We start from the raw sequence: 17,547 nt of genomic DNA on the forward strand, positions 1-17,547 counted from the left end.
CCTGCTATGGCACTGGGAGGAAGAGACAGAAGGAGGTCTCAGAAAGCAAGGAACAGTACAGAATGAAGGGGCAGGCCGAGAGGGGTGAGAAAGGAAGATGCTGCCGAGGTACTGGGACAACTGAATTATCACGTGGGCTGTGTTTTCAGCAGCACGGTTTCTGCCAAGGCATCGCTTCACGGAGTCCCTCTCAGCTGCTGAGCTGTGAAGTGATGCTGCAGCAGAAGCCGTGCAGCTGAATGGGCAGCCCCACATGGTAATTGGGCTCTCCCATATCTTATAAATATGAACAAAATATGATTTGCACATTTTCTCTAATATTGTTTGCAGCTAATGAGTTGCTAGGAGAAAACAAAGTGCTCACCTGGTACAGAGAGTGAGAAGCAAAATGTAGATGTCATAACCTGTTTAATGATGTTGCTTCCTCATTAATGAAGTCGCTTTTGGTCCTCAGCAGGAGAGACAGGACCGTTGCGTTTTGGACAACTGTGTCCCGGTCAAATGCATCTCGGTATTGGACATTTGCCTTCCTTCTTTTTGCATCCTGGACATTTGTGACCCAATATATGTCTATTTATATTAGATGTACTTTTTAATTTTTAAAATGCTAAGGTAGGGGTTAGGGCTGGGATATAACTTGGGTTTATATAATATGCCCAGTTATAGTGAGATGCAAAAAAAAAAACCACCACAAAAACAGAAGCCATTGCCCAGGCGCACAATGACCAGGACGCATTTGACCAGGACGCAATAGTTCAGGATACAAATACCCTAGTACCCGCAGCAGGTGCCATGAATGCTATTCGGCCCTCTGTATGAAATGAGTTTAACACTCCTGGCCTTGAGGTTTACTGCAAACACTGTTTTTTAAAATCTTGTCTCACTGACAAGAAAAAAACTTGTGTTTTTCAGTTTTTTGCTTTATTCTTGTTTTACTCTGTCTTCAAAAAATAATGTGTGTGAAGGAGGAAATGTATTCCCATAGTAAATCTAGATGGTCAGACTTTAGCATACTGGCTCCTTGATGAACTTTCTCCCCTCTTCTCCAATTTCAGGCTTCAACCAGGACTCCCACATCAAACACTTTTGAGCTCCAGATGAAATTTGTTTGTGGCCAATGTTGGAGGAACGGCCAGGTGGTGGAACCAGACAAAGACCTCAAGTACTGTAATGCCAAAGCACATCACTGGTAGGTGCCTTACCTATTCTCCCATCGCCCCAACCAGATGTGGAATATCTTCCTAACGCATATTTGGAAATGTGTTGGAGTTACATTGAGAAAATTGTTGGGGCTTCTGTTTCTAAGAGATTGAAATATCACTGGCTACTAAGTGAGATGTTGCCAGGCATTCCCACTCTTTTGAATGAGCCTGGGTGCAACATGAATGTTCCCAGATTCTGTCAATCTACTTTTCTTCTGTGTCATGTGATATTCTTTTTCATGGGGTATTTTCTCCAAACGTGTGATACTGGACCCAGGGTGCTGTTTTTTTTCCAATTATTTTTGGTGTTTCTGGGTTAAAATTTGGCCACATGTCAGTTCCCACTAATCATTTTGTCTTGAATAACTGCCAGAGTTCTTCCTTGCAGTTGCAGGATAATCCCATTTAATATTGCCTGATCAGGGATGGAGCTCTGCTTCCTGGGCAATGGTGATGCTTCAGAGCTTCCCCCATGCCTGCCAACTGAAGTACAGGCTACATCAGGAAATGCTGGTGCATCCTCATACCCTCCCTCAGGGGGATGTTGCTGCTCATAGATTGGCAGAGATTATCAGTTTTGTGCATAAGACTCACCACTCTGAAGAGCATAGATCATTCAGCATTTGTACCCTAGCATCCTTCCATGGAACTCAGTGCACTGTACATAGTATTCTGTTCAGAGACTAGGGTTTTCCTTTTTCCAGGGTGGGATTCTGGATTCGCTTACTCAAAACTGCCCACTGATTGTCACACAAGCCAGACTCTGCTAGTAAGAATGCATTTACCCTAAATGTTCCTTTGTAATGACAGAACAGCTTTTGTAGCATCCTTTCCTTTCTCTACCTTATCCTCCTTTGTAACACAGTTGGACCAAGGAGCGCCGTGTCCTGCTGGTCATGTCCAAAGCAAAAAGGAAGTGGGTGTCTGTCCGACCGCTGCCTTCTATACGGAACTTCCCTCAGCAATATGATGTAAGTAGTGCAGCAGTTCCCTTGTAGCATGGTGCTTTCCTTTCCTTGCATGCCTGAACTCTATATGCAGCAAAAACGGAGCCAAAATGTAGATGGTGATGAAGGAGGTGTTCCAAGGAGAGGATAATAACAGAGTTGTCAGAGGCAGAAAACATGGAGTGGCTGAAGGCCAAAGTTAGTTCATGGCACGATACTGAGAAAAGATTGGATTGCCTGTTGAAATCACCCATGCAAATTTGGTCTTTTGACTGATGTCCTTTCCTCATGAAGGACTTGTTGGCTCTAGAGTTGGGTGTAACATTTCACTTTGCATCACCCTGCTTGGAAAAGGTAGAGCAATGGGTGAAAGGGAATCTTGTAATATTTTGAGTTTTTGTCAGCCAAAAATATGTAGTAAGTTGGCTGTTTTGGGAGGGGGTCTTTGTGAACGGTAGAATTAACTTCAATGTGTTTTTTAAAAGCTCTTCATTTAAGTAGAAGAAAAATAACTAGAGCAGATGTTGGCAACCTATGGGCCAGATCTGGCCTGCTGCCAAAAGTCATGTGGCTACCAAAAGTCATGGAGTTTGGCTTGGGAGGCAATGCCTCCCAACCAGTTCATTGCATGCCAGGTGGAGAGTGGTGGAGCTACCTGCCCAGTTTTGCAGCATTCCTGTGCCACTGCTCTACCGTTCCCTGTCTAAGATGCACTGAATTGGGTGGGAGTCTTTGCCTCCTAAGCCAAGCTCTGTGCAACTGCTTCCAAGTGCTCGGAAACCAAGAAGTTCGGTGGAGACATGATGACATCCTTACCAAACATTTGGCCCCCTTTAACAAAATAGCTGCCAACCCCTGGACTAGAGAATCAAGCAATAGCAATAAACAGGTAACATGCAAGGACACAATTTTTATATCTCTTTTTCTGGATGGGAGAAAGGGAGAACTCGTAGCTACTGCCATCTTTGGTAATTGGAGAGCCAAGCATATCTGTTTTTGTGCACATGTTCATGTACACATCTGCACACATGTTCCAGGCTTTCCCCAAACTCCCTGAATCAAATGTCTCTCCCTGGGCAACTTCTTTACAACATGCTTCATGGCTTTTAAAGGAGAGAATTTAATTTACTGCCAGGAAGGGATACTGTTCTTGAGCCACTGGTGCTAGAAAGAGGTGAAGGATTTCTCTGCTGTGTCTCTTGTTGACTGCTGAGAGGTTGGGTTTTCTTGGACACATTCATTAAATCTGTTTCTAATCTGCATGTCTGCTTACTCCTTTGAACTCAAAGCCAACCTCTTCTGTTTGCATATATGACTCAAGTTTGAAAGAGAGACATTACAAATGGTTGCTTGTTGCACATGAATAACTTTCAGCTGTGCCTGGGGGGGTGGGCAAGCATGATGTAGCCACAGGGTGTTCTTTTAAGAACTGAAGAGGTATGAGATGTAACAAAAAAAGGGAATTGGGGGGGGGGGTGAGGAAGAATGCATGGGGTTTTTTTTCTATCTGCAAAGCTAGAAGTGTTGTACTCAAAAAAGGATATGAAAAGAGGTGTAGTGGTAGCTGGAATGAACCTAAGAAAGCATGGCACCAAGAGTTTTGGGAGACAGGCCAATGGCTTTCACAATAACCCAATTCTTTCATTTTTACTAGTGCCATAGAAATGAACTGCTTCAACTGAAAGGCTGCAAAATAGGATATAAAATTAGGAACCCTCAAATCACCCTCATTTGCGAGCCAAGAGTTTGACTAGTATGGCTCTAGATAATCTTGGGTTTTTCCCCCTTGGGTGTATTTTTTGAGCAAAGTGACTCCCAGTTTGAGAAAACATGCTTGGAGGGCCTTATTGGAAGAGTTAAGAATAAAATTAACATAGACAAGACTGTTCTTTTTAAAGACTGCAGTGATACCAAGCAAACCTAAGGGGAGAGATTTCCATCATCTAATGATTTTGCTTCATTCCAAATCAGCCTATAGTTAAATCTCTGCAAGTTTGAGAGTGCCTTGGGGATAAACTCTCTTAAATATTTGATGTAGATGAGTGTGTCCTTTTTATTTTAACATTTTTAAAAACATGATGTTCAGCTGCAGAGGCATTAAACATGAGTTAATCAGATTTTTTAAAATTTAATTTTAATCTTGCAATAATTCCATATTTCGAAATGCTGTTCCCAAAATGATTGGTCTCAATACCCAGCTCACTAAGAAAGTGAACAGTATCTTCTGCAAACAGGTGTGCTTGATGAGATCATCCTCCATAATGCACTCCTTTTAATGTTCTTGCATGCCCAGAGGTTCAAGAAATAATATTAAAAATGTGGGGGGGGGGGAGTGGTAGAGTGAGGATTTTTGCTTTGTGCCATGAAGAAGCTGGATAGAGGCTGAATCTAAAGAGTGAACCATAATGAAAGCTTTAGATTCTTGATATAATTGAATTATGTTCAGCAAATTGTCACCCATTTTCATGTGCTCTAGTAATTTGAAAAAAAAAAACTCCAGCTGAGCCTGTTTGAAGGCCTTGTGCACATCAGGCAACAGAATACTGACAGGCTTCTTACTTTTAAAGGCACAGTGAACAATGTTGAAAACTCTTTGAATTGAGTTGCTCTCTGCCTGCTGAAAAGAAATCCAGATGGGTCTGAATGAATATAGGAAACAATGAAGAAATGTAATCTATTAGCCAGCATTCCGCAGGGCTGCCATTTTATTATTTGTGAAATATTGTTCCAGCCCTTCTATTGTTCAGGTGTCTGACTGGGGACAGGCCTTCATGGGGGACATCAAACCCTGGGTTAATATCTTGTTGTGTCATTGGTCCTTTAGAAAGATGAACCTGCCTTTAGAAACTAATTTTGAATGGAGACATTTGAAATTAACAATTTTAGTAAGAATTACAGAAACACCTTAAGATCTTGATGCGTCAAGTCAAGGAAAACTGCCACGAAAGTAGACAGCAAAGTTAGAATCATCCAGGGGTCTATGCAGCTAATCTCCACTTCCCCTCTCTATTCTGTTTCTGTGAGGTTTTGTTTCAATTAGCTGTTGACCAAGCCACATCACTTTCTGGAAGAGATCACTTTGGAATTGGTGTGGTTGTGTCAAGAGGAGTCAGACGGTTGTCCCATTAATTTCAGTTTTGGCAGCCTCAAGGGATATTCCCTCTCTCTGAATGAGTTTAAATGGGAACCCCCATCCATATGAGATCCCTGCTTCATGTAGCCTTTCCATGTTTAAAGTTTTCTGCATTTTAATGTCTGGGCAGAGATCCTGGTGCAATGTGATTGTTGTTGTTCCCTTGTATTGTTAAGGTTGGGCTCCTTGGATCTCTTGTTTTAATATTTATGTTACAGGAAAGTGTGCAAAACAAACAATGATGTTTTGTAAAAGGCTGGTTCCAGAAGGAAGGGGGGGGGGCCAGAGCTCTATGCATCTCTCTCAAAATTGTCCTCAGAAATGTTGAAAGTGTGGAAAATGTTGATCCAACAAACTAAAAAGCTACATAAATTAACTTCCTCTTCCACTACAGCAGTGGTTCTCAAACTCTCTGGGAGAGTTTGAGAGCCAGTAAGTCTTTGCAGGGGTGGGGGGAGGAGGCAGTGGGGGTGGGGGGAAGGCAGTGGTGTGATCACCAGAATCGTGCCACTCAGGGGGCTGCAGGGGCTTGGCTGCACTTACCGAAGCCTCCTGCAGCCTCCCTGGGGTGCGGGGAGCCCGGCACGACTTCTGGCAGGGCTCCCTGCAGCAGGGAAAGTGGATGTGGAGCGATCGCGTCCCACCCCCACTAAAGCAGAAGTGGAGCGCAATCGCTCCGCATCCACTAGAGGAGCAAATCATCTGGAGGAGCAAATCTAGATGTCACGTTTGTTGAAGTGTTGCCTGTAAACAGTTCCCCAACAGACTCCAAACAGAAGCATAAATTAATTAGTAAAACTTGCCCCCTTTCTCTCTCTATTTGTCTTGGAACCTTTGCTAGGTGTGTGTGTGTGCATGTGCTGTAATTTATCACTAGTAAGGAAGAAGGTTTGAAGACTGATTTCCCCCCGTCTCTTCACAGTTGTGTATCCATGCCCAAAATGGCAGGAAGTGTCAGTATGTTGGAAACTGCTCTTTTGCCCACAGCCCTGAGGAAAGAGATATGTGGACCTTCATGAAAGAAAATAAAAGTGAGTGGAAAATGTGTGGGAATTGGAGCTTCACTTTTAATCCCCCACCTTCCTATTTTTCAGGGAACCTGAGGAATAGATGCCCAGTTGAGATGTAATGCCATCTTTCTGCAAACTGTGGTTTTTTGCAAATCAAAGGCCAGCCTTGTGAAGCGTACTCTCTCCTCTCCTTGCTAAAGCAATCTCCCCCCTTCCTTCCTGATATTAACCAAAGGTTTGTCTTACCACCAGTGCTAACTGTAATTCGCTTACTAACAGAGGATAAAAACCATGGCTAATTCCAGGAAGAAGAGAAATTGTTCAAGAAAGGAAGGAACAAGTGAGTGCACGCCGATGATGCTGGCGCCCAGTGTGCAAACTGAGGTTTACTAGGAACCAGCTTTGAGTGTGTACCAGGCCAGTATGGACTGCAGTTTGTGTTGCCCAAATGCCGCACACATGTGTGTGTGCCTCTTTTTCTCCAAGTGAACTACCAGCCTGAACCCTATTGTATTCCAAATGTGGATCCATCTCTCACTTGACTTTGTGGGATCCAATCCAGCTGTGCCAGTCCTAATGCTCATTGCTGACCTGTCAGATCATCCTCATAATCAGTACAGACTCACACATCATCATATGAAAGAAAAGTGTGTTTGGATGGTGCTTCTTTAAAATCCAGTACATTCTGAATGACTAGCATTTAATACTGCAGAATTGCAGGCAGCCATTTAACCCATTACCAGAGGAGAGGAGGTGACCAAGTTTAGTCCATGCCATCAAGTTTAGAGTAGCCTGCATCCCTTTCATTTCTTTATCTGATAAAAGGGATGGGAATTCCAAAGGAGTTGAAGAGGCCATCATTCTGAGGCACATGCCAGTCTTGGTTTTCCTCTACATCTTTTGTTTCCTTTTTGAAAACTTGTGTGGAAATGCCTGTTTCTTTAGTTTAAATTTCTGAATTATCATCTAGTATTTGAGGGACTGGCTCTCATGGTTGTGAATGAACCACAAGTCCAATCAAGTGTACTTAAGTTCTTTCCGTTTCCTTGGAAGTTCTTCTGCAGAGCTTTCCCCTTTGCAGAGAATGTGTTTCACAGGATGGAAAGGCATCCCTCCAACTAATCAAATGGATTATTTCCTTGCAGTCTTGGATATGCAGCAGACCTATGACATGTGGCTGAAAAAGCACAACCCTGGGAAACCAGGCGAAGGAACACCTCTAACATCCCGAGAAGGAGAGAAACAGATCCAGATGCCCACTGACTATGCCGACATGGTAACTTCTCTGTCTCTGTCTTCATTTGTCTCTTGCCATGTTGGTTCTTCTGTGCTAGGTCCGGGCATTTCTTGAAAGTGAACCACTAGAAAAGACTCATAGGAAAGAGACTGAAGGCTGCTTTATGTGTTGCAAGTACATTTGATGGGAAATGCTGAATGGGGGTTGTTTCCCAACACCCCCTGTACTTACTGTATGTTAGTACAGTAATGTACACATGTGTTGATTAAACTTCTGATTGCACTTCATTTCCTACACACAAGTTGTTTGTATGTAGGAAAAAACATAATGTAGGGAGCAGGTCTGAGAACACACAGTGATGCAAGATAGGGAGCTGGTGGAAGAATTAAGGTGTTTTAATCCCACTCACCTACCCAGACTACAGTTTGAGGTATTTGTTCAGCTTCATGAACAAATAAAGTCATCCCATGCTTTATTTCTTATAATTTTGGTCAACAATTTCATTATATTTAAATTAAGGCCTTAATGTCCTGCCTTTCCTACCCAAAGTGCTATGTACAAAGATGGAAATGTAAGGCAATTAATAAAATATAAAAAAATTCAACAAACAAAATTTCATATTGACAAAGTCAACCTAGTAAAGCACAAAAAGTAAACCACAAAAATGGTCCTACCGAAACCAACAAAAACAGCCAAGCTAAAAGCAGCACAGTGGCATGCAAGACAGGTTTTGATGGTTGACTTGCTACGGGAAAATATGTTGGTCCTTGCAATAATCCATAAGCATAGGAAGCCGCCTTACTCAGAGTCAGACCATTGATTAGTGCTTATAGAGCTTAGTGCTGTCGAGCTGAATCTCAGGTGAACTGCTTGAAGCAAACTTTCCCAATTCTATGTAGTGGTGCCAGGGGTTGAACTTGGAACCTTCTGAATGCAAAGCGCATGCTTTACCACTAAGCTCTGCCCCCTCCTCTTAAACCCACATGTATGTCTCACCATGAAGAGAGTAAATGAAGTCATAGAATTGCATTCTCCTGTTTAGATGGGATACCACTGCTGGCTTTGTGGAAAGAATAGCAACAGCAAGAAGCAATGGCAGCAGCACATCCAGTCGGAGAAGCATAAGGAAAAGGTCTTCACATCTGACAATGACTCCAGTTGCTGGAACTTCCGTTTTCCCATGGGCGAGTTCCGGCTGTGTGAAAGGTATGCTGCACAAACGCCTCATTCCCCAGCTTGTTCTTGCGTGTGAGAAAGGAGAAAGATGTGGTGAATTTGTAGGTCCAGATTAATGGGAAGAGCTGTAGGTGGAACCGGTTGAAATTGTAAAAGATTATTCATGTTCCCTAAAGGGCTCGTGGTCATGTTCGTGGCTCAGGTTCTGATGCCCTTACATGCAAGCTGACGTGTCAATGTATGCAAATCCCATGTGGTGTAGTTTAGTGTTACAGACTAAGCCACAGAATATGCTTGTTAGAACATTTCTAGTCACAAAGAATTGCAAAATCTGTGCAAAGTACACCAAAAATTCACATGGGGACTGTGCTGGTCTCCATGCCAATTACTGTTACTCCAGACAAACTAGCAGAGTTGGCAGGTATGGCACAGGAACTGTTGCTCAAAACACATGTGCTAGTGCATTGGAATCACTGAAGATCTGTGGAGGAGGTAGGATGTGGTGTCAGCAGTGGCCCCTTTAAGGGTAAGGCCTGGGCATTCAGCAGAGAGTGTGCTGCACAGCTGCAGCCACTTGAAGACAAAAGGGCCTTTAGGCATAAAAACACCTGATGGAGAGTTGGGTGTGGGTAGCAGAAGGAAGAAAGCTTGAGGACTGGAGATGGGACTGAGGAACTGATGGCTAATGGACTACTGGAACTGTGGCTGGACTGATTGGTGAATGGACTTTGGAGACAACTGAGATTGGTGTTTGGCTGCCATACCCAAGACCTGCAGAGGACCAACGTGCTGTTGTAGTGGTGGGAGGAGCTGCTGGCAGGAGAGGGGAGGAAGGAGGACCTCTACAAGTGGGACAGGCTAGCTACTCTGGTTGTGGGGTCCAACAGTGCTGCAGGGCAGAACTAGGGTTATTCTTGGGGGGAAAAGGGGAGCTAATTAGCTCAAAGTGGGCATAATTCTCCAGGCGGAGCTTGGACTGGGAATCTGGCAAAACAGCTAGTTAGCTCCTCCTTCCGAGAGATGTTTCCCCCCTTGCAGCTAGAAGCCGTATCTGGAAATTCCCCTTGGACAGGAGAAATGGGGAAATGCAAAACCTCCATGCAAGAGAAATCTGTTTACCAGGTTTGGTGCAACAGATCTGGAAATGGGCCCTCTTGAATGGAGCTGTCAAGACTTTTCTTTTCAGGCAAGATTTTTATGAGTCAGATGTTGGTTTACTGCTGGCTCTCTTCTTAATCTGTCCATGCTGCAATGTCACATTGCTGTTACTGTAGTTTTGTTGATACTTTATGTTTCTTTTAATTGTAACCTTCTTTAAGTTGTTGAAAAATGAGCTATGTCAAGTAAATAGCATTCCCCCCCCCCGACTGTTGAATATTCAGGTAGTATTTTCTTTAGGCATGCAACGGATGTGTTCAGTATGTTACAAAATCCAAACAGCACCAGTTAACTGCCAGCTTTTAAATTTTCCAAGGGAGTTTAGCCATTGCTCCTTCTCTCCAGTGTGCTTTGCTGCAGCCTGTGATCTTTTGCACATGGTCTAACCTAATTTCAGGCTATAGAACACCTCCTTAATACCATCTTAAGCCCCACCTGGGCTTTCATCTTGCCCGGCAACATCTTTCTCTCTTCATGGGCTCTTCATCTGTGTTTTTGTTTAACATCCTGTTGGGAAAAGAGTACTGTGAAATGCAATAAGCTTGCTCACTACTTTGTTTCTTTTATTGGCCCTAGTAAGATGGTATGCTGCTGCTGCTGTTGTTCTGGATATTATTATTTTCATATTGCTAGTTTTAGAACTAGTTATTACATTGAATATTGTTACTATTGATCTCAAACTGCTTTATGCTTATAGAGTACATGGTTTGAGATGTGTACTGACCATTTGTCTCTCTCTTTCCCTAACTGTGTTTAAGGAAACATCCTGTAGTAATTTGAGGTTTCCTGATGTCAGATTCTGAAGGTGGGGGGAGGGGGGAGAGAGAGAGCAAGCAAGCAAGCAACAGCGCTAGCGTCCTGTTAAAAGGCTGTAAGATTGCTTAAGCCATGTATTGTCCTCCTGCAGATTCCAGAAGACAAAACCCTGCCCTGAAGGGGAGAAATGTCGCTTTGCTCATGGCCAAGATGAATTGAATGAGTGGCTGGATCGAAGGGAAGTAATGAAGCAAAAACTGGCCAAAGCCCGGAAGGATATGCTGCTGTGCCCCAGAGATGATGACTTTGGCAAATACAACTTCCTATTGTGGGATAGCATATAATTACTGGGGTCAGGGGGGCAGGCGGATTCTCAGAGCTGGAGAATGGGAGTGAGGAGGGCAGTAACAGGGAGACTGATCATTGTTCTACAAGAAGATCATTGCTTTTGTTATAAGATAATCAAGATGATTTACTGATGCTGAATGGAATTATGAATTGATTCATCTATAACCAGTGAGCATGATGCTCCTAGAACTGTGTTTCCTATCTTTTCCTATTTTTTTAATATTATTTTTCCATCTACCATCACAAGCCTCTTTTTGTTCTCCTTTAAAGTGATTCTGTTTGCAGCATTGGGATATATGTAGGAAAGAGAAAGTGCTTTTCATTTTAATTCCCTAACTCTTGAACTCTTTGGGACTGCTTGGATTTGTTGGATCATTGCAGTGCCATGAAAAGAAGTGTAGAAAATGAATCAGTGGAGAAGTAAGAAGGAAGTGGACTTTTGTTTTGTACCTGTGTCTGTGTAGTGCTGTGTGCATCTTCTCCACAGACATCACACCACTGTATAGATGGTATCTACAAAGAGTAATTTGAAATTACTCTTGAAATTACTCTTTAAATAAGCCCCCCCCCCCAGTCTGGCAGTGGGATGACTGTAGTGGTTGCTGTGGATTAACCGTGAAAGGAGATTCTCTTTTTCTCCTTGTCTTCTTGATTTAATCGTATCTGGCACTTCGGCCTTACGATCAGGTGAGGGAGGAAAGTAGGTTTCTAGCCCTGTCATTATGCAACTACAAAAATGATCAGTATGTTGTCTTTGGAGATAGAGGCAGTAGTTGACTTCTTTTCCCCTCCCCCCATATGCCATATTTTGTTATCAATTTGCTTTTAACAGATTATTTAATTGGATCTGGATTTTTTATTTGCTTATGTAAACATAACCATGAAGGCTCCTCTGTCTAAAGTTGCTGTGATTTCTCAAGTGAGCCTTTGCTTCTCCATAGAAAGAGCTTTAAAACCAAGATGCTCTCACTAATATGTTCTGGGGCTCAATATCTGCTTAAGAAAGGTAAATGTTTGGTGAATGTGAAGACAGCCTGTTGAGTTGCTGTTGGGGGAGGGGTCCATCAGTTTTGCCTTGACAGCGCTCCCTGTGTGAAAAAAAATCTATAACTTGGCTGTTTGGGTACAGATTTTTGTCTGCAAAGACCACCAAAAAGTGACAGTTTTCCATAATTTCTGGCCATTTCCATTATCATTCACTACTTCAGGTTAAAAAAATTGCCATTTAGAAAGAAAATGCAATCTATAAAATCTGGTTGTATCAATTAAAGAAAGTGAGGAGAACGTGAAACTTTATTTGCAGTTCAGTAACTCGGCAGAACTTGGTAACTAGAAATTATCTTGAAAAGAGGTGGAACTGAATCAGGGAGGTAGAAAGTTACAAAATAAACTAATTTTTAAAATTATATATGGTTTAATTGCAAATTCTGAGAAGGAAGTCATGATCTTCAGTCTCATGGTATAATTTCCAAAACTGCAGAATCCTAATAATAGCTTCCAGCAGCAAGAACAGATGAAATCAACTTTCTATACTCAGAGGACAAAATTCCTACAACACAATAAGGTATTTTATATATCAGTAGTATTTAGTATGCCTCTGAAGAGAACTTCTAGAGGTTATAATCTGAAACATGTGTTAAGAGGTCCCACTGAACTCAGTTGGACTCGCACAGAAGTAGGTATTGCAGGAAAGGGTTGTCAAACATTCTGATGATGTAAAGATATAAGATTATTCTGAATGAGAATTGTAGAAGGAAAATCCCCTGCTCTCTAATGTCGACACTTTGAGGTTATGGCTGCATCTCATGTGTGTAAGGGAGCAAGTGATCCATATTACATGGTTCTAAGCGATGGTGTTCTTTGCAAACTGAAATATTCAGTGTTTAAGCTGACCATTGTGATTAGCTGAGGTGGTGCAATTGACCTTGGAATTGCAGGCCTTGGAATTGCAAGGCAATTGGCCTTGCAATTGGAGGGAATGCACTAGTAAGGGTAGTGCAGCTGTATTGTTTATACCAGCCATTTTCCTATCTTGTCCAGTTGATAAGTATGGATATTTTGGTGAGTTTTATAACCTTCCCCCTCCTTAATATGAATCAAGATAAAATGGGGCATCTCCCCACATTGCTGCTTTGAATGCCCTTTGGGGAGACAAAGTGGGGTACAAATTTAGTAAATAATATAAAATAGAGAGGCCCAAATAACTGTCTTTATTGGGAGGAAGTGAACAGGTGAATATAATGTTAGTGAGTCAAGCCCCTTTTTGTGCATCATCTTTCTAAAGATCAGATGCCTTATTTCTGACCCACTGATGTCAGGACATGCTTGACCTTTGCACTTATCAACCCACTTTTCCAGATCATAAAATCAGTCTCAGGTTAGCTGCTCCCTGTATAAGCACAAAGAGCTACTATGGGTTGATTTTTGTGATGCAAAAGCAATTGCTTTCTGAAGATCACATGCAGGTGCTTTTTGCTGCTTTCTGAGGGAAGGCACAGCAGGAGGGAGATTTAGTTCTTTGTTCTAGTGAATGTTAGGCATATACCCCAGCTGCCCCACAGCTTCTGCTTGAAATCAGTGGTTAGTATTCAAAGATTCCTTTCCTCTTACAGGAGGAGGAAGCTTTAGATACAATGCTTATGTTTTGAAGCAAGGATTAGCCACATGTTCTTCCTATAGATTTGATTGTTTAGGAGTGTCAGGAGCGAGAACCTTTCAGATTGTATTATGTGCTTTCCCTAGATTTTGATTAAAAGGGAGTGGATATTTGTCTCCTGTCTTAATTAAGGGTGACACTGGATTATGTAAAGCAACAGGAAGCCAACCACACTTCAGTACATGAAATGACCCTTCTTTCATACACAAACATTTTGAAGTTGCTAGTTTGCTGTTTTGACCATTATATCTTCAGCCTGTTGCTCCTGTGTCAGAAAATACCAACAAGAGCAATCGACTTAAGTTTCTAGGTTGAACTATTAGCTGTTTGACAGGTAGAGGAAAACACAAATAAGCAATGGATATTTAAAGTTCTTAAATACTTGCATTAGAAATGTATAAGTATATGCTCTGCCATGACTTTATGATATGTCAATTTATTTAGATTATAGGGTGGGGTGGTGTTTCCTTTCTTCTTTGATTCAGAAATAAACTGCTTTGCAGCCCTTCTTACCCCAGTCAGTGCTACTGGGAAGGGGGAGGAAGGAGCATGTGGTTTATGGAGGTGGAGTGGGGTGGGGTGGGATGGGGAGCACGTATTCCTGGGCATTGCAATGAGAATCAACTTTTTTGTTTTTTCCTGATATGATAGCCTGATATGTGGTGTTGCAGTATTTCGTCACCAGACTTGTTCTAGTGTGTATATATGTAACCCTTCCATAAAACATATATACACAGGTATTAAATATATCACTCTATATAATATTATATATGTATGTGGTATCGAAGGAATCTTTTTATTGAGGGTTAAGGAAAAGGACTCTAGCTGGGGAATGCAGCATCTCTCGGTGAAATAAAGCTAATGTCAGGAGGGGAGAAATATTCCTATTGGAGTTTCTAAAAAATCATTCTGTTAAGAGGGATTCATTATCCTTCACAGTGGTGGATCCATCCTTTGTAATGATCTGTTGATCCAATCCATGGAAAAATATTAAGAGAAGTTGTTAAGCCTTTTGGTGAGAAAGGGACACTGTCGAGGGCAGCAGTCTCTCCTAATTCCCTTTTGGGATTATTTATACTGTTCAAAATTGCTATATCTATAGCACCAGCAATTCTGCAATGATTAAGGAAAAAGCCACACGGCTCCAGAACAGTTTGATGAAACCAGCATTTGAGTGACTACAATAAATGTTCTAATCCAGTGAAAGGTTTTCAGAAAACAGGCACATCTAGGAATAAGAAAATTAGGGTGTGTGTGGGGGGGGTGTATTTGAATTATCAAACTATCCTTCAGAAAAAAACCCTTGGCAATGTCCCTTTCTTTAAATAAAAGGAAATAATTGATTCCGTCACCATATAAGAGACTGAAAAGAAATGGGTAGTGCTCCTTAACTAGGTCCTCTAAGTAAGATATTGGAATGGGATTCTGGTTAATCAGACTTCAGCCAAGCGATCCTGAAGATATGTAGTATTAGAAACTTAGAGGCAAGCCAGTGAAGGGGAGATGCTCTGTTTCTAAGCTTGACTTGTAATAAGTTGGAGAGTCCTTTTTTAAAAAATGTTGTGTATTAATATATTTTAAGAATACCACGCTTTACTATTACAAAGAAATTAATAGTACCAAGACAATAATGTAGATGTTCTAACAGCATTCTTGTTCTTAACAAGACAGATTTGCTTCTTTTAGTCTTTGTAATAGAAAATAAAAGTGTGCACTTTAAACCCTCGCCCTGTGGTTTGTGTGTCTGTCACCTTGTTAAGGATTTTAAGATGATCCTTCTGTCTCCTCTCTCCATGCACGTATGCCCTCTGTAGAAAGAGCATTATGGTTGCTATGATGTATGCACAAAGGGGATTCCCCTGTGGTTTGGAAGTGGCTAGAACTGCCTCTTTGAGCCACTTCTGATAAATTTTTGTTGCAGCACCAAGTCTCTGTGATGTCACTATTCTCATTACTCATCCCTGTTCTTGTTCAGTGCTCCTCATCAAATGACTTTCGATCCCACTTCCATGCACCAGAATGGCTTTGGCATCCATTTGAAAACCACACATTGTTGCATGTGCACAAGATTGTGTGGAAGTGCTTAAATGTGTAGGCACTACTCTATGTGGCGAAATATGTGGGCTATACTTGATAAAAATTCAACAGGAAGCTCAGATGCATGGCACTGAGGAGAAAATGTCAGTAGTATTTTGTATGAGAAGCAAAAAAGACTAGTGGAAGACCTCATGGAATCATAGTTTTGACTGTGGATGCATTTAAGCTCTTGCACACATGTATATTGCCTATTCTGAGAGTAAAAGCTTGTGCAGTATTGGAAGCCTGTGATGTATTTTGGAAACATATTGCCTGTTCTTGCTAACTGCTTTATGGGACACATACTAGCACTCTTGTAACGGGGCTTGAGGCCACTGTGTTGAGACTTGGCTATCAGAATATAACTACCCTGAGAACTTTGCTATGCAGCTTGGCAAATTTCAGCTGTAGCTGCATAATCTGATTCACCAGCTCTTTAACCTCCCATTATATACTATTATATAATGAGGAATTTATTTAAAATATTTATACCCTGTCTTTCCCCTCCCAATTGAGAAGAGCTGAAAGAAATGTACATATTTCTCCCTCTACATATTAGTAGAGTCCTATTCCAAAGGGCAGTAGTTCCCAAACTTTTTTGACTGGCAGCTCCCTTGACCAACTGGGCCATTGGCCACAGCTCCCCCATTAGGGCTACAATCCTATACATTGAATGGGGAAGTGGGTTTTTTGTGAGGATTCTGTGGCTCCCCTGGCTGGTTTCCATGGCTCCCTGGTGAGCCACAGCTCACAACTCTCCAAGGGGCTCACAACCTTAAAGGAGAAAAAAATTGTTTGGGGGATTAAAAGAGTCCAAAAATATTCAAAAACACAATTTTCCTATTCACAGGACAATTGGGGTGTCTGTGGTGGCTACAGTGGCTAAAAGCTTCCCCCAACTTTGGGGATGGTGTAGAACCTGGACCCAAAACAAACTCTTGGTTATTGCTATAATAATTAAAAGACATGAAAATTCCTATCCAAGTCATGCTCTTGTCTGAAGATATCACATGCAAATGACGAATACACAATACAGCTTGGAGATGGACAGTAGCTGTGCTGGGAAACTCCATAAGCAATTTGGCTTAGAAATATGGTAGATGAGCCTTTTAGGCATTCCTTGCAAGACTGCACCCTTTAAAATGTAGTGTAAGTGGTGGCACCTGACCCTTTACTATATTCTGTTCCTAATATCTCTTTGTGTAATGCTCCATATCATAACTCTTCAACCTACCACTATCATTTGAATGTTTCTCATGCCTAAAATGTGCTAGATCTTGGATGTCACAAGGCCTGTTCATATCCCCCCAGCAAATGAATGAATGAATAAAAGGAGGCCTTTCAGCCCCAGTAGCTGTGAGTTATTTTATCTTTCATGGTTGTTATGCAACCTGGTCTATGGTTCATTTCCAAGAAGAAAAGAATGGGCCTTTTCTAAAACTCTTAAATTCTTAAAACATGTCTGATGCTCCTTTTTGCAGCGCAACCATATGCATGCCTACTCAGAACAAAACCCCAATGAATTCAATGCAAGGTACTCTCAATAAGTGTGTAATAGCCTGAGACCCAGCTTTCCTAGTTTAAATTTAATCTAGCCATCCTAAATGAAATAACTTGTGTAGCATTTAGATCAGGCATGCCTAATCTATAATCAACATTGTAACAGCAAGTTTTTCCATCCCCTCTGTAAAATATTCAGTTGCTTTCTCAGTCTTAGCCATAGGCCATTACAACTTGTCAATAACTGATGCAGGTACAGCAAAGTTCTATGGCAGTGGTCTCCAAACTGGAGACCTCTGCGTGACGAAAAGAGCCTCCCCAGTGTGACTGGAGCTTACATTTCCACCG

General features: G+C 41.8%; 1 protein-coding gene across 3 annotated transcripts in view; it reads left to right on the top strand.

Moving 5' to 3' along the window:
- Positions 1-14,213, top strand: part of ZC3H7B (zinc finger CCCH-type containing 7B) — a 69,331-nt gene extending 55,118 nt beyond the window's left edge. For all 3 annotated transcript variants that reach the window (XM_066633389.1, XM_066633391.1, XM_066633390.1), the window contains exons 18-23: positions 1,056-1,189; positions 2,068-2,173; positions 6,205-6,313; positions 7,438-7,568; positions 8,572-8,735; positions 10,771-14,213. In XM_066633389.1, the coding sequence (XP_066489486.1) occupies positions 1,056-1,189; positions 2,068-2,173; positions 6,205-6,313; positions 7,438-7,568; positions 8,572-8,735; positions 10,771-10,963 (837 nt within the window). In that variant the 3' untranslated portion in view covers positions 10,964-14,213. The remainder of the gene's footprint in view (positions 1-1,055; positions 1,190-2,067; positions 2,174-6,204; positions 6,314-7,437; positions 7,569-8,571; positions 8,736-10,770) is intronic.
- Positions 14,214-17,547: the final 3,334 nt, after the last annotated feature.

This window comes from Tiliqua scincoides, chromosome 7 (assembly GCF_035046505.1).
Source record: "Tiliqua scincoides isolate rTilSci1 chromosome 7, rTilSci1.hap2, whole genome shotgun sequence".
NCBI lineage: Eukaryota > Metazoa > Chordata > Lepidosauria > Squamata > Scincidae > Tiliqua > Tiliqua scincoides.